At 43.2% G+C, this 21,234-nt stretch overlaps 1 protein-coding gene across 4 annotated transcripts in view; it reads right to left on the reverse strand.

The window, feature by feature from the left end:
* The window catches only part of LOC126458070 (atypical protein kinase C), a 762,657-nt gene that overhangs the window by 622,831 nt on the left and 118,592 nt on the right, over window positions 1-21,234 (reverse strand). The window contains exon 2 of one of the 4 annotated variants that reach the window (XM_050094879.1): window positions 11,064-11,447. The exons of the other annotated variants lie outside the window; for them this stretch is intronic. Coding sequence (XP_049950836.1) covers window positions 11,064-11,184 — 121 coding nt within the window. The 5' untranslated portion in view covers window positions 11,185-11,447. The remainder of the gene's footprint in view (window positions 1-11,063; window positions 11,448-21,234) is intronic. 4 annotated transcript variants of the gene reach the window in all.

Genomic DNA, 21,234 nt, shown 5'->3' on the forward strand with positions numbered 1-21,234 from the left:
TATGACAGGACATCTGTTAAGACATCAGGAAATGACTTCCATGGTATTAGAGGGAGCTGTAGAGGGCAAAAACTGCACAGGAAGACAGAGATTGGAATACATGCAACAAATAATTGAGAGCGTAGGTTGCAAGTGCTGTTCTGATATGAAGAGGTTGGCATAGGAGAGGAATTCGTGGCGGGCGGCATCAAACCAGTTAGAAGACTGATGACCAAAAAAAAAAAAAAAAATTCTTCTTACAAAACTTGTAACTCACCAAAACATGTAATCATATTTTATTTACGTAAATTTAATACTGGTTTGTATTATAGGTACATATCAAGCATTAAATTATTAATACATGTTGCTAATTTTCATAACGTTGTATAGCGAAACATAAGAGTCCGGGGCGTTAACCACTGTGCCACCACACTGTATGGTGTTCTCTGATCTGCTCCAACATTCTAAAAACATTTTGGAGTTTGAAAATATTCATTTTACTGCCTTATTCTGACGACCATTTATAAAACTCGTAAGCATATATTTTCAAAGTGTGCAAATAAAAGCGGACAGGAGGAAACGTGAGTTGCGCGTCTAAGACGCATATTGGCGGCCAAGAGGATTGTGCCGCAGCGCACGTGCAGTCCCCAGCCAGTGCTTCTCGGAAGACCTAAATAGGGTCAACTCGGCGGAGCGCGCTGAAAATTTAAACACATCTGGCGCTCCAGGGCGGCGCAGCAACATTTCGTGTGCGAGCTGGCGTCTTTGCGCGTCTGCAGAGTTATGCAGTAGCTGTCTTAATACAGGCAAGTCATCAAGAGTACCTTCTAGGTAAGTCACCCGTTGCTCCAGGAACTCATCCGCTTGGTGGACACTACCACAAGTTCCAACTCGTCACGCTACAGTAGAAGCTAAAACCCTGACTCAGGACAAACCAATCCCTTCCCACTGATACGCTTTTGAACAGTTCTGTCCCCCAGTTGATTCACTACGAACAACAATCCTTAAATAAATGGAGTCAAACATCAGCACCAAACGCATAAATTACGTGTGTTCATTATAAGACATATTCGCGTCACATGCGTCATGTTGGTTTCAGGTATATAAAATGGCTGTTGAACTGTCTATTAGTAATTTACACGGATGAAACATGACAATAGAAGCAAACACATTCCAGGAAATATGGGCCCACAACCAAGGATCTCGCCATGGTATTGTGAAAGTGTGGGGCTAGAAGCCGCCTCTGAGTACACTTTGAAATATTGGCTTACTTAGTATAAATGTACGAGTATTTGAAATATAAGCCTTTCGATTAAGTCGGCTCAGATTCCACTCCGTCCCACGGTTGGGGAACGTGGCACAAGCATAATGTAGTACCAGTATATGGTCCACGATGATTAGGTAGAGAATGGCCGGTACTTCGGTCTCTAAGGTGACTTGAACTCAATGCTCTGCATTTCTCTGTCTTGAGTCAGCTCAAAAGTTAAGTGTACAACATTCCCGTTGATACGGTTCTCGAACTTGGAAAGTGAATTGAACAGCCTAGTGAAGCAATGAGAGATGATTCGGAGGTGCTTCAAAGAATTCTAAAATCTCTGCGGAGGCGAGTGCAGTACTGCACTGAAATGCAGCGACAACACGTAACCCATACTTCGAGCAGGTACAATTGTGCAGTGAAATATAAAATCTAACGTGTTGAATCAGTATAGTATTTCATTTTAAATTAAGCCACTAGTGAAATTTGAGTAAAATTAGACAGATCAGTTTATATCTGTGACACATTTGATTACCTATGACGATACTACATACTGTAGGCAGTGCCGGCTTCTAACATTCGCAATTATCTTCCAAGCGGCTTGTTTGCTGACCCATGTTCACTAGAACATTTTCATTTCTATAACCGTTTATTTTCACCACCCGTATCAGTTTTTGCTGTTAATTCACCCACTGTATAGTGAACATTAAAGAGTGACGCGGTGGTGTCAAAGTAAGTTTTGCCTCGCAGAGCGACTATAGGAAATTTTAAGGATACAGTATTTTCAAATGAGAATATCCAAAAAATTGATTATATTTATTTTAGGTTTGCAATGCAAATAGATTACCGTCTTATAACTATCCTCCAGGCGGTGTTTACATCCACACATCATACATTTTGAAACCAATGAACTAACAGGAGATGCTTTCGGAGAATGGACGTAAAAACTTAAGCAATGAAATGTCTGCTTCAGAAGCTAATGCCCAATTCAAATGGTTCAAATGGCTCTGAGCACTATGGGACTTAACTTCTAAGGTCATCAGTCCCCTAGAACATAGAACTACTTAAACCTAACTAACCTAAGGACATCACACACATCCATGCCCGACGCAGGATTCGAACCTGGGATCGTAGCGATCGCGCGGTTCCAGACTGTAGCGCCTTTAACCGCTTGGCCACTCCGAATGCCCAATTCACACCCAACGGTTTGCTGAACTGTTTTCACTACCACAAAAATTTATGTAAGAGCAACGCACAAACTGTAACGAATCTCACTTTCAATAATGTCGACGGAAAACTAATTCTTAAATTTGAACTCGGCAGTCAATATTCGTTGTGAGAACAATTTCGATATAAGGGCATTCCAACCTTCAGATGCTACTGCATATTACCGAAAGCCCAAAGAATTCAGTCCTGAGCAAGTGCTTATGTTACATTTTGTAAGAGAATTAATACTTGTACGGTAGTTCCCGCGCGTATCAAAAATACGGCAAACGCTGTGTCCAAGAACTATTCATAAATTCAGTATTTCATTGTAAGGAGACAACACGAAGCCCTGCGTGACATAGCTTACATTTTACTCCATTTAACAACAGTCAGGGTGGAAAAAATCTTATCTAAACAACTGTTGCGGCTGTGGACAGACTTACAACGAAAATTATATGCACACATGTAATAAGACTCGTTCGACATGATTTCCATTAAAATCACGCAAATGAAATGTGGAACCTCTAACTAACCAACAAACCAGCTACTCGACCACTAGTGTCATGTCGCACGTTACTCACCTTGTGATGAAACAGTACGTGACTGGCGGCAAAGCACGAAGTTCCGATAACAGTTTCGTTTCAGTAATTCAGAAAACAACAAAAAAGATAACTAAAGACTAAAAGCCAGCTCTTAACGAACATAAATGTTACTACAGCACTTGTGAGGAAGCGAGGTGAAGACTTAAAAACCTGCCTTTGTGAAGCTCCAGGTCTAAACAGCCGAGAGAAATTGCTATACCGATAAGATAATCTTCATCGTCAGGTTTGGACTAAATTCGACAGGCGAGAGAATGTTTAACAAGCTGAAATTAACTCTTGTCCGTCTCTCTGGACAATCAGAGATAATCATCACTTAACGAAAACTTTGTTCTTTATACAGGGTGTTACAAAAAGGTACGGCCAAACTTTCAGGAAACATTCCTCACACACAAATAAAGAAAAGATGTTATGTGGACATGTGTCGGGAAACGTTTAATTTCCATGTTAGAGCTCATTTTAGTTTCGTCCACCTACGCTCAATGGAGCACGTTATCATGATTTCATACGGGATACTCTACCTGTGCTGCTAGAACATGTGCCTATACAAGTACGACACAACATGTGATTCATGCACGATGGAGCTCCTGCACATTTCAATCGAAGTATTCGTACGCTTCTTAACAACAGATTCGGTGACCGATGGATTGGTAGAGGCGGACCAATTCCATGGCCTCCACGCTCTCCTGACCTCAACCCTCTTGACTTTCATTTATGGGGGCATTTGAAAGCTCTTGTCTACGCAACCCCGGTATCAAATGTAGAGACTCTTCGTGCTCGTATTGTGGACGGCTGTGATACAATACGCCACTCTCCAGGGCTGCATCAGCGCATCAAGGATTCCATGCGACGGAGGGTGGATGCATGTATCCTCGCTAACGGAGGACATTTTGAACATTTCCTGTAACAAAGTGTTTTAAGTCACGCTGGTACGTTCTGTTGCTGTGTGTTTCCATTCCATGATTAATGTGATTTGAAGAGAAGTAATAAAATGAGCTCTAACATGGAAAGAAAGCGTTTCCGGACACATGTCCACGTAACATATTTTCTTTCTTCGTGTGTGAGGAATGTCTCCTGAAAGTTTGGCCGTACCTTTTTGTAACACCCTGTATAATTACCTTCCATCAATGTGGTGCTAGATGCCCAGTTAGAGCTACTGACTTAAAGTGATTTACACGTTCCTTGAACTCTTTCGGTAATCACATACAAAATACGAAAACAATAATAAACTAGGATGTGTGTATTTCATAGCCAATTGCAACGTTCGCTGCGGCGTGCCCATGCATAAGCTATATGGTGACTATAGATCATCATCTACTAATGGGGATTACTACTGGCGTTACCATCACCACCTCACCCTCAGTAATACAACAATCTTAGTCGTCTGAACGTCCAAGCCAGTTTCGAGTTGTTCTGCCTTTACATATTCTGTTTGGTCAAAGTTATTCTTCACGTCATTTTTTACTCTTCGTAAAAAACAAAGACGAAAAGGAAAAACAATTTATAGAGTTTTCGCACTAGTTGTGTTCTTCGCAGTTGTGGCTCTTCGGTTACTGTCGACACTCTACAGAGGCCTGTCCTCCTGATGACACCCGATTGTGAAAGAAAGCGTAGTTTTACCACGCCTCCGAGAATCTTCAGCGTGATACTTCTGTCTGTTTTGCTTAAGTGACATGTAGTGGCAAAAGGAAGTGGGCGGGCGGTAACTGACACATGAGAATTCTGAAAGACGGAATTACGGTTTGCTGTAACAATGACTATTATTAGATCAATGATATACAATATCCGACGAATGGGTGTCTTCAAAATGCTATGTGGCAGTCAGCGAAAGCAGGGGTGATGAGAATGACCGCGACTACAACGTTAATTCTGAGTGCACGAAAATTCACCAACAGGTTCTCTCCAAATAGTGCTGCGTTTCTCACGAAACGAAAACACCGTATTAAAGGTTTTATCTTCGTGAGAAGTTCTGTAGCGAGATTAACTTTCAAGACAAGAAACGGTTTGTGGCTTGCGGTCACAATAAGCACAAATGTTCATTAGAAGTACTAGTTAACGACAATCCTTAGGCATTTAACTGTATAGCACTTCGTATTTGAGGGACGCTATTTGTCTTCTTTCCTTCTTTAACTTGTTACACATCATTTGTCGGCAAGGTGAACAGCCATTTGCTACCTCACGTTCTCTTACGGTGGGTCGGAAGAAAGAAGACTCGTCTGGGCGTATTTTATGCAATAACATTTCGGGCCTAGCAATACAGTCGGCGAACTGTAAATACTGATCATATAACATCTCAGTACAAACGATGTCTGTGGTGGACACACACACACACACACACACACACACACACACACACACACACACACACACACCCACACACACCCGCGCGCTCGCTCGCTCGCTCGGTGAACATAAGTGTGCACGTTAATGTGACCCTTAAAAGACAAATATCGAGTAACATAAGCAGGACGTTTAGTAGTTGTACAGACAGATGATCACCGACACACTGCACGGTACTCTTTAAGGTGTTGGTTAACGATTAGGTTCAGAGCACCCATTTGGCTTTACGACGTTTTTAAAGCTCACGAGTGAGCAATAAGGCAATGCACAAGCGTTTCTAATATCAGCTGATTCGACTGTGCGAGTTCGCTTTTTCTAATAACGTAAGCGACGTCCCTTGCTGAAGAAAGGTGGCCTTCCACGTGACGGAATTTATACACCAGTTTGTTACTTTGGCCAGTGACTATGCGTCTCAGTGTTTGCTTCCAGTAAGCTCATTTCTAAAACGCTAATCTTACTAGAAACATTTACGACAATTTTAAATGTTTCCTTATCAAAACAATAAAATTAACCAATTCCACTCTACTTTTTTATATTCATGTTCACGACAAAGCAGAAAATACAATGAACGAAGTTCCGTATTTCGTTTTGTACTTTGTGACTGCAATTTAAAAGCACTAACAATACTCATATTTTCCACCATGTGACATTCACATCTTCACTCAAAGGAAAGGTCTCGGACAGATATTTGGGCCTGTTTACCAAGAACAGAAATAGAAACGACAAGAATCTGGTAACACGAAATTTAATAACTGTATCATTCAAAACGGAGACTTGGCAGAAGGTTCCAGTATCCACTCAATGTTGACAAATAGCGATTTTTAAAATATGAAACCCCATTTTTAATACGTCTGCAAATCCCGAAACGTAGCGTAAAATGTGACATTCATGGGATCCTACAGTAGATAAGTCACCTACTTTGCACTTGACATCTTCGCAGGTGATTATCAGAAACACCGCAAGTCCTTCCATAATGTGGTGTCCCGCCAGTGTTGCCTCCCAAGTGTCAAAGGAAAACAAACACCACTGACGTTTGATAAAATCGATGTGCGCCTCCACTGTATACCTGCCCTTCAAACAATGGACGGCATCGTAAATAATAGGCACTAGCTGGCACCTGAACACAGACTGCCCATGATGACAACTGACATGGGCCTCTTTGTTAGAGAATAAACGCATTGATGATTGCTTCTTGAAATCAATGCTTGCAATAAAGCGCTCGCGTTCAGAAGAAATATATAGGGTACAGAACACGGGGCCTGAACGCTGAAAATCATTTAAATTCCTATGGGTAATGCGTTGTGTTATGTATGAAACCCAATTAAATGAGCATTAAACACTGGAATATTTTAAAATTTCACAGGCCTTGGATTAGATCCAGCAATGTTTGTGTTCATTTCACTAAGTTAAGAAATCTTTTTCTTAATCCAACAAATTTTGCTTCGTGTCTCTGTGACACAAGGAAAGGTCGGAATAGTGTTTTCAAGAACAGCCTTAATCCTTATCGTAACGGCAACTCCCGCGACATGAGAGTTATTCACTGTTCTTTGCGATTAGTGTGACGAAACTGTTTACGAAGATCACGACCATGAGAGTTACGCCGTGATATACATTTAATTTTTACTCCACGTTCTAACTACGAAGGCTAAAAGAAATTCCTTGTAAGCAACTACAAAGTTGGACACAATTCTGTTACGATGATTTTCGTGTTGCAAATTCATTGTTAAAAATAAAGGAAGTCATTGTTCGCTTTCCATAAGTAGATTTGATTCTTCTCTCTCTTTGTTATTTGCACATAATTTTATGTTTAGACGGAATTATACCTATTTTACGTTCGGATAAAATTCGCAAAAATATTAAAAATAGCTCCAAGAGGTGGCCTTAAAACGAGGTGCGATTTCCCTAAATTGCTAACACCACAACTGCTCGTTTCTGAAACAGTGAATTTTTAAAGCGCAGTGTAATGGCTATAACACAAATAATCAATTAACGGAAAAAAGATCTGTCAACTTGGTGAATGGAAATGAGTGCTTTAATGGCGAAAGAGGCACACTGACATGAGCTACCGAGCAATTCACATATACTGTATAACAGGGCCGACAAACATATGCGCTCCTGGAGCGCGCTCGGCGAGTGCAGTCGAATATTTTCAGCGCTCCGGTTTCCCTCCACCAAATGCGCCATTCCGAGCTGATGCGTGAGACTGCCATATGCTGAAGCGTGCACATGTGGGACACTTAGCAAAGCGTGTATTGAAACACAGTGCGGCTACTTCTAAGAGGCGAATATTGCAGCATATTTCTGTAAGCATGATTTTATAATGCGTTTATTTTCAGCTTTTTATTTCTCTGGCAAAGCAATAACTATCACTATTCAAAATAACTACATTAAAGTCTACTAATACGGTAAACAGAATTACAAAAAGGTTTGATGTTAATAAATTTTTGATGTTTATAAGAAAGATAAAATTTCATGTTTATAAATTTATAGACGTGTCGGTTTTAGAAAATGTAACATATCTCGAACTATGGTTCATGATGTTGTCAAACACGTGGAGATAGATTGAAATCTGTTAAACCCGAAGGTTGGCGAAACTTTTGAGAATTTCTTAACAGAAAGGAAAGATAAAGCTAGCACCATGTATTGATCCAAACACTGAAATGACTTTAGCAGCTTGTCCTAGTAATGGAAGATATTGCTGTTGGGGCAATATTTTATGAACGTTTTGTAAACTGTTGACAAGTCGTTGCGCTATACGTCTATCAGCTCAAGTTGGAAGTAATGAGGAACATCAGCACCCAAAAGCGAGAACTATCTGACATGCAAGCAGAAATCAGACTACAATCGTGCAGTGTCCTGGAATCTCTATGAAGACTCGTCACGTAATATTTCAGTTACCGAAACGTAATCAGTGATGTTTGGTCCGCAAATAACTGCCTCGAGTTCCGTGAAATGTTACATCTCATGAACTTTAAGCTGAGTTTTCAACAGGATAAATTTTGTTCCATAGCATCAGTCTTGGCTGCCGTGATTCCCCCGCGGCGTCCACTCGCAGCGTTGCTGTTCCCTCTTATCCTCCGCGACCGGAGTGCACGACTCGCCGAGCGCTGATTGGCCAGGCTTGCTGTATGATGTAGAAAGCATGACGCCTCTGTGCCATGGGTCGTTTTATGTCGCTCCTTATTTCTTCCGGAGGCTCGTTATCTGCTTCTCATAATTAATGAAGTGTTTGCGTATAAAACTTTCTCCGTGTCCAAACCAAGTTATGTCTGAACCAAAACTCGAGCTTTTGAAGACATTCGTTAGGAGCTGCAAGTAAACTCTAACGAGGAGAAGCAGCGGTTAGAAGTCGGGAACTATACTTGAGAAGACGGGAATACAAATTTCTGTAAGTTGATCATGACGCGGCTTGAATAGAGAGAGACGTATGCGGAGACGAAAAATTAGGAAGCCGTAACAAGAACGAAGTTGGTTCTGTTTTGTAGAGCAACGGGAAAAGATGTTAAAAAAGACAATGGAGTCAGATCAACGCACAGAAAAGCAATGAGATAACTGCACATCCAAAGGATTAATAAGTGGTCAATAAACTTACGTACTGCGCGCTGTTGGAAAAAAAAACACCAGACGAAAACTAGGTGTAAATCCCTTGCTTTCACTACCTTGCTCTCATTGGGTGTAAGAACACAACTGGCGGGTCTTCTGTCACGTTACTATGTACCATGGATTCTACGTGGCTACCTGCATGTGTGTTAGTGAGATGGTCTACTGGAGACCAGTACCACATCATGTGGGTGTCCGTATTACATTGATCAAATGTGTTATACACCCTGAACACACTTGAACAAACGACACCAAATCGACACTCCAATACTTCCAAACCTGTACGATGTGCTGATCAAAAGTTAATCCTTTTACAATCATCTCTTTTGCGTTTTCAGGAAAGAAAAATGTCATTCACACAGATGAAGAATGGTGTGAGTACGCGATGGTTACTGGGTTTGTTAATGGTAATGGAACTTACCAGGTGGAGATCGAATATTTCATGTCCAGAGAATGTTCACATGCAGCCTACCACCTGTTTCGGACACTGAGGAAGGCGAATCATTGGCATGAGTGGCATGGGAGGACAATATCGATAGATCGTACATATAGTTAGCTGTAGTGCCATAAATGCAGAACGAGTGGTGACGTAACAGACTCAGGACAACAACCTGGCAGAGTAGCAGGACTACATCCCATGAAAGTGACATGACTGTTCCACCAGCTCTGAGAACAGATGGATTAAAAAAACTGAAATCTGGGCAGAGGTTACAGACAGAGTGTCACCAAGTGTCGGGAAAAGTTTACGAGAATCTGAGTTGAGATCTCGAGCTGGCATACGCTGCTTAGCACTGACACGATACTGCAGACCACAGGGATTTGCGTGGGATGGAGGTGGCGTCAGCTGCGACATTTAGTGGCATTCTGTGGTGTTCAGTGAAGAGTGTCGCTTGTGTCTGTAGCCAATGTGAACGTAGGCAACCTGATGAAAGGTCACAGACAGCACTGATTCTCAAAACTCATACCTCACCAACTGCTGGAATCATGGAGTGGGGCGTTATTGCATGTGAGAACAAGAATGATATGGTATTTATTAGAGGGAGGCCATATGATCGCCTGTTATAATACTGTTAATGCCTAGGATGGCAATTGACATATTCCAGCAGAATAATGCAAGACCCCATATTGCAATTCACAGCAAAACACCTTTATGAATGTAGGGATCCTTCACTGATCTATCCAGTCCTTTGATATGTCACCCAGGGAGTATGGCTAGAATGCGATGACAAACAATGTTGGCAGAAACAGCCTGAAAAGCTAGTAAGGGTGCTGCAGGGTAGGTTGTGCTGAGAAATAATTAGTAAGAAAAAAATTCGATATGTTACGTACTTTCCGTGTTAATTAGCATTGAAATTAGCCAATCAGTTCGCTGCGCGCGCAAATTCAAACGATCCGCCAGATACTGTTAGTGTCAGTTGTTCCGATGGCGTAGATGGTAGCGGACGGTACAGCTCAATCTTTGGCTCGAGTTAGATCCTTACTACCGTCCCGAGTTCAGTTTCTGTATAGCTCTCCTGTTCGGGTTTAGGAAACCGAAACGAGGAACACGTTTGGCGACACACACTCTGGTGGGCAGCTTGAATTAGAGCGCTCAACGGATTCATTAGCTGAATTCAATGCTAATTAACTCGAAAACGGCGCAACATATCCATTTTTTTCCTAAAAATTATTTCTCAGCAAAAGCTACTCCGCAACACCCTTACAAGCTTTTCATTAGTCAAGAATTTTTATAAACTGACACATAATTTGTTTCAGGTACGGTAATAAATTACTCAAGATTACATTCGGAGTCCGTTTGCTTCCATTCCACCAAGAATCCAAAGCTGTATTTGTGCCTGTAGGGATCACACACAATACACACGTTGCCCATGGGCGTCGGTTCTGAAACAATCATTTAGTGCCGTTGCATGATAAAAGTTTGATGAATATCGGACTCGTACTTCACGGTGTAACCCTTTCCGTCTCCACTGGTGTTCTTCGCCAGAGGTCGGTTCAGCCTGTGATCTGCGAGCAGTGAAGCCAGCGTGTGGACCGTGCAGCGGCAACAAGCAGCGAGCGGCCAGCAGAGAGACAGACAGACGTACCTGGGCGTTCGAGGTGTCCCCCGGCGGCGCCGGCCACGCCCTGCAGCAGGATCTTGGCCGGGCTGAGCGCGCACAGGCAGCGCGGCAGCAGCGTCTCCAGGCTCACGGGGCTGCAGCCCATCTTTCACTGCACTCCACTGCACATCACTCGACAACACACCCACTGTGCTACCTGTCCCCGCAACGTCCTCCTCGAGTTAACAATTCGTGAGACACTTCACTCGCTGAGAGTTGACGCTTTGCTTTAATGGAGGAAAGGACCTCAGATGTCCTCTGTTCTTTGGTTACTATGCCGAAAAACTTTGCGTCCAAAGTCGAGGTTAGTAGGACTTTTTTGCACGATACAGTTGTTATCTTCTAATAAAATTTCGTTAGATCTCAGTCCTGCAATTAAAAATCACTGCTTGAGATATCAACAGTAGGTGAAAGCCATATGTACCTCGCTATTCTTACACAGAAGAAACAGAACATCTGCATTCGACAAATCCACACTGACAACGATCCGGATATATCGATAAATAACTGACGTAATACATTTGATTTAATCATGTTGTATGACATAGTGAAAAAAACAATAGCTCATGCGCACCGAATTTTTTAGAACCGGTGAGCTGTGTAACAGAACGAACCATCCATGGCCGATTAGAAATCCCTCCTACATACCCCTAAAATGGCGTACGATAGACCACGGAAAACCTAAATCACGATGGACGGACCCAGATATACAGTCTCTCTTCTCGAACACACATCTCGGTTCTTTATCACCGTTTCATTCCGCTCGTTATAAACAGATATATTTATCACTGTTTTTCTTCTAATTTCATTAAACAATACTTACAAGCGAGTGTGTCTCTCTTGCGACAAAATATCTGAACATCGTTTCTCTGGCTCCTGCCGTTAACCGTCCAAGCAGTAAGTCGTACCGAACGTCTCACAGTTCAAGACGTATTTTCAAATATTCATTGTGAATGCTTCTCCCAGTCATCCGTAGAACGGACGTTGTATGTAAAAACAATTTAAATATCTACAACCTTTAAGGAATTTTAAATCGATGTACGTGACGAGTTCGAGCTTCGTTTACCACCGTTAACGCGGAGTGTTTTACAATCCGAACTATTCAAATACCGTCTATGGCAAGATTAAAATATCTCCAAATAAGCTTTCGTAATAACCACTGCTGTATTAACATACAATGAAACACGCACGAGCACAGCATAATTTATCACAGCCAGTAAACCTTCCTTGGTACAGAAAAGCATTGCTCCCAGAAACTCGTGTAACACGAAAAAAAAAAAAAAAAAAAAAAAAAAAAAAAAAAAAAAAAAAAAAAAAGAAAAGAGAGCTACCCCTAGGCTTTAGGTTACTCCGCGAATCGTATTTTGACGGAACAGTCGACAGTGTGTACGCCGTGAAAACGATGGCTATCCTGGTGTTCGCTCCAGCTTTGAACACATTTTTTAATCCGGAGTACCAACATTCTATATTTTTTTAGTGCGCTGTCTCACATAACGATGCAAAATTTTCATCTGTGAAGTCATTAACTATGCCATGATGCCATGAGTTACGTACTATTCACACTAGAAGGCAAACAGCTAAAAAGGGTACCGCTAACCGAGGTCGTTAACGTATGCTAATGTGGTGGTGTTTAATCTGGATACAGCGAGTCGGAATCCTTGCAACTGAATCTATTATCTCCAATAATCATACGTGATTGAAACTTCCTGATAACCAGACCTTTTGTCAGCGCACTCCGCATTAAATTTCCGAGCATCTCTCCCTTCTCTACTCGAGTGATCCCGCAAGACAGCGCTGTGGTCAGCACACTGTACTCACATTCGGGAGGAAAACGATTCACATCCGGATCCAGCCATCCTGATTTAGGTTTTGCGAGATTTCCCCCAAATCGCTTAAGGCAAATGCCGTGATTGTTCCTTTAGAAAGATACGGCCGATTTCCTTCCGCATCCTTCCTTAAGCCACCTTGTGCTCTGCCTCTAAGGACGTCGTCGTCGACTGAACATTAAACATTCATCAGAGTGAGGGTACGTCACACTGTCATGACAATCCGCCCGTCAGATGATTGTGTTAAGCTCGCCGGACCCTTTGGTGCTCCTGGAATGGAGTAGGTTACCCACTATTACCTAGTTCCCCACTCCACACCCCTCAGCCTTTTGTATCACTATCATCGTGAATACAAACACTACAATGCAATCTATATATAATCGCCAGAGACTGTTAAATTAAACAGATGCACTTTGAACAATGCATTTCAAATCTCGCGAGCGAAATGTGTCAACTGGCAGCACGTGATTAAAAAAAAGTCCAATAACGGCAGAAACAGCATCTTACGGTACCCCAGCCAATCCTCTGAGATGGGACGCCTTGCTTAAAATTCCGACGTAGTGACCCCTCTCTGATACATTCGATTCTGCTTACGATATGCAGTTCTTGTTTCTCAGAGAGGATTGCCAGGCTGGACACTATCGTTCTCTTTCGGCAGCAGCCCGTGTCTAGGAAGAGGAAGGAGAGAACGTTCAGCTGGAGTGCCGCTGTCGAGCCGCGGAAGACCGTGTGCCAGCCGGCGCGGAGCCTGCAGCAGCTGACGTAACGGCACACACGGCCGCTGCGGCTGCTTACCGTACTGTTAGCCAGGCAGGCCAACACACGCCGCAGCAGGACAACTTGCCTAACCGCACGCTGATTCAGCCGACACAGGCGCGCTCCTCACACCCTGGCCCAATTCCCAGAACCATTCCTTCTCGATGCACGCCTTGTCAATGCGTAATCTGCAGGTTGCAGCAGAGTAGTTCCCATGTCGAATGCACTTTAGTACTACATGGACTTCTTTGCAGCGCGGGGAATTTCGTCTGGCAGTGCTTACAAAAACACTCAGCGTGTAAACCGAAAAGAAACTTTTACTTACAGCCTGTTGGCTGATACGGCGCAGGGGCTAAGACGGTGGACTCGTATTTGGATCGGGAGAATCCAAATTACTGGGTCATTTGCATGTTCCCTGTTTTCCTTAAAATACTTCAGGGCAATTCCGAAATAGTTTGAAGGAAAAGGCATCCCCCCTCCCCCCATCCTTGGCTGAATGACCTACACTACAGCTTCGTCCCTAAAACCACAGTTGGCGGCGGTGTGTAAATTTCTATACTTCATTTCTTCTTCTTTCTCCGAGTGAACAACTAATATCTCACCGTGTTTAGTCGTTCTGCATGTGCACTTGGCTGGAATACCAGGGCGCAATCTGCTTTCAACCCTGCGATTCCTGCAATGAGTCATCACTGCTCCTTGAGTAAAGCGGTCATCATTTCGAATGTTGGTTTCAAATCCGCGGTGATTCACTAGATACGTCTGTTTGACAGCTCAATTTAAAAAATTAAGAAACTAAAAGACGTTATACTGTACGAAAATTATATATCGTAATTCAAACATTACTCCGTTTTGGAGCAAGGTTCAGTACAGAACGGTTCTCGCCACTGTGGCCTTCTAATCCCGATCGAGCAAAAGTTTAAATTAGACAAATTTTACTTGTCCCCTATGCCCTTCTTACCGAAGTTTTCCATTCACAACAACAATCTTAAGGAAATGTAACTCATTCACGAACGAAGTGGCTTACAAGGCGCTTGTTTCACCGAGTCTTGAATATTCTTCATCAATCTGGAACCGTTACCAGAAGAGATAGAGAAGATCCAACGAGCGGTCAGTTTCGTCACAAAACCGTTTAGTCCGCGCGAGAACGTAACAGAGATGCTCAACAGAAGAGCTCCAGTGGCAGACGGTACAAGAAAGGTATTGTGAATCACTAAGAGGTTTACTACTAAAATTTCGAATGTGCACTTTCCGGAACAGTCGGACACGCATTACTTCCTTCCACGCGCATCTCGTGAAATGACCAGGACGAGGAAAGTCGAGAAACTGGAGCCAATACAGAGGATTGCCGACAGTTATTCTTCCCACGTGTCATTCGTGAGTGAAACAGGGAAGGGAGAATCAATTAATGGTATCAGATGTACCTTCCGCCACTCACCGTTAGGTGGCTTGCGGAGTATGCTGTAAATATACATGAAGTGAATCTACTGGCTGAAGAGTTAAGCTTGTATACTGTCGTAAAAATCACAATACACTGCCAACAATTGTTTTCCACTATCACATCAGTCCTCGGTAGACTCCCCCATTTCAAGAGCAAACACTTATTACCGAAAAACAAAGAAGCAGTAGATCATGCGCTGGAAACAAGTTTACGGAAAGCTCAGTGAGACAACACAGGCGACCTTTCAAAAACAAGGGATACTTCAGCACATGCTTAGAAAACTTTTTGCTGTTAGCATTTAAGAATTCATCCAACAGAGGCAACTACATACAAAGCACGAGCTCGGTTGAAGAAATTCTGTCGGCGGGATTGTTTTGGCTCAATATGGAACGGGGTATGGCGGTCGAAGTAGCGGTCCCGTAACCGAAAGCGGCGAAAAGTCGAAAAGAAGAAGCAGGAAAATAGCCAAATCGCAGAATATCAGTAGCGAACGGGTAACCGTCGGTGTTTTGGAACACGACACTACACTCTGAGGCGTGGAAACCGATGGTTGGCTCTGCAGACACGCCGCCAGTCCGCCGATCGCGAGGCTGCAGATTACGCGGCCAAGTCACGCGACCGAGACGACGCTATTTTCCGCCTCCGCGCCCCACCCCGCCAGGCACTTTGCGCACAAACAGTGGCCCCGTTTTCACGCTGATACCAGATGTGGAGCGACCAGGTGGCGCGGTAAACTTCTCTCAGTGCCGAAAACTCTCAGTTCAAGGCGACTGTTGTTCTTGTGGGTCTTCACGACTTCCCGCTACATTGCCACTCTTTCGGTTGGATACGTCAGTTTAGCTGTCAATAGGTTTGTTTCACTACCCGTTCAATGTACAATTTCGGGGCCGCGCCTGTGCGCTCGTCAGTTGGCTGTTATGTCCGCCAGGGCCAGTGTCGGGAAGAAGGTAGTGTTCTCCAGACTGGAGATAATAAGCTGTTCTTTCCCCAATCATTCTAAACGGGTTGTAGTAGGAGCCAACATGGCTGTTTGTGATTTCTCATGATGTACAGTTTTTTTCCGACACATATTGCAGGAAAAAGTTCTAAAACTAATGCAACAAAGCAACACTTCACAGAAGCTCTGTTAGCAGGGTGCAGAAAATGACCAGTGAAAATGTCTACAAACTACTCCTGATTCTGTTTACCTTAAACATTTAAATGTTACACAAGTTTGCGGAACGACTTGGAGCTCGCAGCATAGAGGACTCGGACGGCAGCCCTCGTGGGGTGTAGAAGTCGTATGCCCTCTGGGAATGGAGGTAGAGTACTTCAGATGACGAATGAAGCTCACCTTTCGTGGTTAACAGAGTCATTTCTGGCAACATGGAAAATTGAGAGATTTCCAGAGTGCTTTCCTGGGCGGGGGAGGTGTATTTCGAGTTCAGTTGTTCCGATTTTGTAGGCGAGTGCCGCCGTTTTAAACGAGTGTGCTAGTAGCTACTTAGACCGTGGTATTTCATCTACATCAACATTCCTCAAGCCATCCTCCCCTGCTGCACTCGCGAATGATGCGTGGGAGGAATGACTGTCGTAATCCTCTGTATTGGCTGTAATTTCTCGAGTTTTCTCACTGTGTACGTATCGTGAGATGTATATGGAAGGAAGTAACATGTTATCCGACTCTTCCCGGAACGTATTCTTTCGGAATTTCAATAGAAAACGATTCCGTGACGAAACGTGCAGTTCTTCTTTGGATCTTCTCTATCTCTCGTATTAGTCCTACATGCCAAGGATACCAGGTTGACGAACAATACTCAAGAATCGGTCGACCACTTCTTTCGTGGATGACTTACATTTCCTTGCTATGAATCTCAGTCTAGCATCTGCTTTTCCTAGTAAGTGTTTCGCGTGGACATTCGAATTAAGGTCGCTCTGGATAGTTACTCCTAGATATTATAGGGTAAACACAGTTTCCAGCAGTTTGTCATGAATAGTGTAGTTGAACAATAATGGATTTCCTTTCCTACGCATGCGCAATATGTTATATATATTTACACTCAGCGTCAACTGCCAGTCCTTGCACCGTTCATCAATCCTGTGCTGTCCTTTTGCAAATCGCTACAGTCTTCTGGCGCTGTTATCTTCTTGTAGACAACCCCATCATCTGTGAATAGCATTACGGAGCTTCCGACATTTCCTACTAGATCACTATCACACTTCCTATGGGTACTCCTGGAATTACCTTCACACCTGTCGATTTTATTTCGCTAAAAGCGACGTGTAGAGATCTCTATGATGCGATACTGGGTAAGCTTATTTCCCCCCCCCCCCCCCCTAAACGGTACTGCGGGACAGTGTCAAGTGGGCACCGTGCAGGAACAGAGCAAGTTGAACGAAATGGACTTGGAGAGGCTTAATTTAAGCACGTAAATTCAATTTGTCTTCGTTTAAATATGAGTGTTGCGTTTTTTGAGGCTCTCTCTTTATTGACATCGCACTGCCACTCTGTTGTGTTACGTGAAGACTGTCGGCGGAAGTTGTTAGAAGCTAGTTGGATGTTGAGTAGGAGCTGTAAGTGGCGTTCAGTTTAGTTTAGTCCAGTTTAGTAGTCAGATCTCTGTACCCTTCCTGAAAGTAATTACATAGTTACAGGTCTTTTAATGACTGACTTTAGAGTTGCGAAGTTTAATCTTGTCTAGGTGGAGTCAAAGCGAGGCTGGCGACCCTATATTTAGAATGACTGGTAGTGTTCAAGAGCAGGGAATTAATCCTGGTCCGCGATTAATCGTTTCAGATTGTATCCGTGGAGCAGCAAGTCACATAATTAGTCTCGTGAGTATCTAACGTCCCTTCCAAAACGTTACCATTACAGTCCGGGCACAAACTCAGATCGGCAAAAGACGAGGAAGGAAATGGTCCTTTTCCTTTTCACAGGAACTATCCCGGCGTTTCCTTTAAATTATTTAGGAAAATTATGCGCAATCTAAATATGGATTGTCCGACGGACATTTGAAAAGCTGTCCTCCGGAATGACAGACCACTGTCTTATCAACTGCACCATGTCGCTGAGTTTTATTTCTTTAGAACAAACAAAGCAAAATTTTGATGACGAACGAAATATCTAACGACCAATATAAAATTAATTACGTTGTGCTTGCTAATACGTAACTAAAATAAAGTCTTAATTAAGGACATTGTTAGAGTTCTTATCAGTCCCCTCCATTAACGATGTTACAAGATGACATCGAGTGCTCTGAGCAGGATACCTGTGTTAGAACGACATAACAGTCTTCTTTGGAACCTATTGTTCCATTCCCTTCGCAGCTACCAAGAAGACATGATAAACAAGAGCTCTCTTCAGAAGTTTCGAAATACAGCGGAAGAGTATATATGAACTGCATTCGTCAAGTCTCAGCACAAATCTGCGTGACTACATTTCAGCAGTTGCACAGTGCCTTCATAAACCAACCAACAGCCAAGAAATATTTTGCTCTGTTTCATGTGTAGGACGAATTTAATCTTACGTCCCAGAGAAATTGTATCGTTGAAGCAATTTTAAAAGAAATACTTCACTTCATAACTCGTACTCATTATTAACGTACGACGAACACTGGTGTGTCTGCGAAATCAATATCTCCCTCTGGGTCTTTAAATACTATTTTAACTGGAAGGCATGTACGACAGTTAAAAATTCTCTCCCCCCCCCCCTCTCTCTCTCTCTCTCTCTCTCTCTCTCTCTCTCTCTAAAGAGATACCGAAACTTGTAGTCACTTTTCCATCATATTTCAAGAAATCGTTCACGGAGCCCGAACGGTACCATCGTCTGCTTATAGAAACGACGAGAAGCGTGGGCGGTAGATTTATAACGAACAGGGACAATCAGAAATTTGCAGTTTTGTTCAGACATCGCATAACGATGAAGAAGTAGCTAATGTGTCTTTCACTGTCGTATTATACGCACTTTTACGAGGAAGAAAAATCACGAGATGATTTCTAGGTAGCCCTACACCAAATAATTTGCGAAAAATGCCTTGAAAATATCTCACGTGTTTGAAGAGATAACTGCCTCTCTCGCCGGTATGTGCTTGTGGGTTCAGACGACTTATGGGAAATCCGCTGCTAAGTTAAACTCAGTAAGCTCATTATACGCTGTTCTCCACTCTCGACAACATTCGCCAAAAAACAAACTGCTAAACAGTCTCTAAATTTACAACAGTAGCAGCTGTGCGTCCGAACAGTTGGAATATCTTTTACTAGCTCACATCTAATACCGGTAGGTTTGGGCTGCTTTCTGTGAAAACTGGGAATATAACATGGCTTAGAAGACAAATAATAAAAATTAAGAGTGTGATGGGCAAACATCTATTAGGTGCACTACGAATGTAGTCGTGTGGACATGTTGGGAATGTGGGTCTCACGGGGAGCGTGCACGGGATAAGTCCCTGCAGGCGCACTATCCTCTGTGCCCTCGGTGGCTCAAATAGATAGAGCGTCTGCCATGTAAGCAGGAGATCCCGGGTTCGAGTCCCGGTCGGGGTACACATTTTCAACATATTCCCAATGATGTATATCAAGGTGTATTTGCAGCCAGGGTGTCAATTTAATTATCATTTCATTCTAGAGAAGCTGCACGGTCATCATTGGTATCTGTTCTTTCGGGAGCAGATACTACCTTCATATATAAAAAAAGATTCGCTGAACATGTTTACATAGTATTTAGATAAAGAGCAAAAACAAGATTGTAGGAGAAAGGAAAAAACTGCGGAATACTCTTGGAACATAAATAAAAGAAGCGCCCATTTCGTCTCCACGAATTCTGTAACTGAGTTCGCCGCTGTCTTTTCACTTGGCTCCGGAATTGTTCCTGCAGCTTTCCGTCCGGCTCTTGGCAGTGTTTTTTTTTTTTACAGTAACAGTCACCTGATTCCAGATCGAGGTGAGTACAGCGGGAAGCAAAACCCGCCGCGGCGCACAATCAATTTTACAGTCCGTGCGCTGTCGGCTGTCACTGTGCCTAGGATGGCATCCAGCGGCACTGAAATACACTGCGGGGATGGATGGAGTCCGTTTTCCCTCGTTACGTGCTCCGGCCGGACGGGACAGGACACGACATGATTAATGTAAAAACCCACTGCAGATACCGGCGCGGACGAGGTGAAACACGTTCGGCTTATAACAAACAGCGCCGTATTTTCGTTTTACGGCCTGTCGTATTTTTCAGTAATTCGACTAAAACTCCGTGAAGCAGCAAACAACGCCGTACAGATAAACAACGGAGTGATGTGGAGAGTCGCTCGATATTGTTTGGTAATATCGCGTCTGGGCAGTAGAAGAATACAAGAAACAACGGGTAATGCACAGTTTTCGCCCTATTAGTACTGAACAATGCGTTGTTTACAGATCGATGGCTGAGAGGGTAAGAACCAGGCCACCATTCCCACAAAATTCTGGGTTCCATCTCGAGTCGACCATAGGATTTCCTTTTTTGTCACTTATTCCTTCTTTCAGCCATGGCAGTAATTTGTTAACGCAAAAAAATGCCAGGTTAGACCATTAGCTGGAGTCTACGTTAAATTGTATATCCCGATATATCCGACCGGATATGTCAGTACAAAGGGCATACCACTCCAATACGACCATTCCTACAAAGCACTGCGCTAGTCAAACCAATCTTAGAGTTCAAGATGGCTTTGCCATTTAATAGGTCGCACAATGACAAAAAAATAACTATTTTCTTTCCCGCTTATATGTAACAAGTTAAAATTGTGCGTTGGACTGGTATCTGAGCCCGGATCAACGGCTTTGGAGCCCAATAATCTACAAAATTTTTTCGCTGGAGTACGTACCGCAAACAGATTCATACAGCTTACTAGTTTTTTCTGCCGTTAGGCCGTTTCTCGCTGGCTGTTGCATTACTTTTGCAGACCACAGCAGATTATAAAGACCGGCCAGCCGAAGTGGCCATGCGGTTAAAGGCGCTGCAGTCTGGAACCGCAAGACCGCTACGGCCGCAGGTTCGAATCCTGCCTCGGGCATGGATGTTTGTGTTGTCCTTAGGTTTAACTAGTTCTAAGTTCTAGGGGACTAATGACCTCAGCAGTTGAGTCCCATAGTGCTCAGAGCCATTTGAACCATTTTTATAAAGACCGGCTGA

The sequence above is a fragment of the Schistocerca serialis genome, chromosome 2, assembly GCF_023864345.2.
Source record: "Schistocerca serialis cubense isolate TAMUIC-IGC-003099 chromosome 2, iqSchSeri2.2, whole genome shotgun sequence".
Classification (NCBI taxonomy): Eukaryota; Metazoa; Arthropoda; class Insecta; order Orthoptera; family Acrididae; genus Schistocerca; species Schistocerca serialis.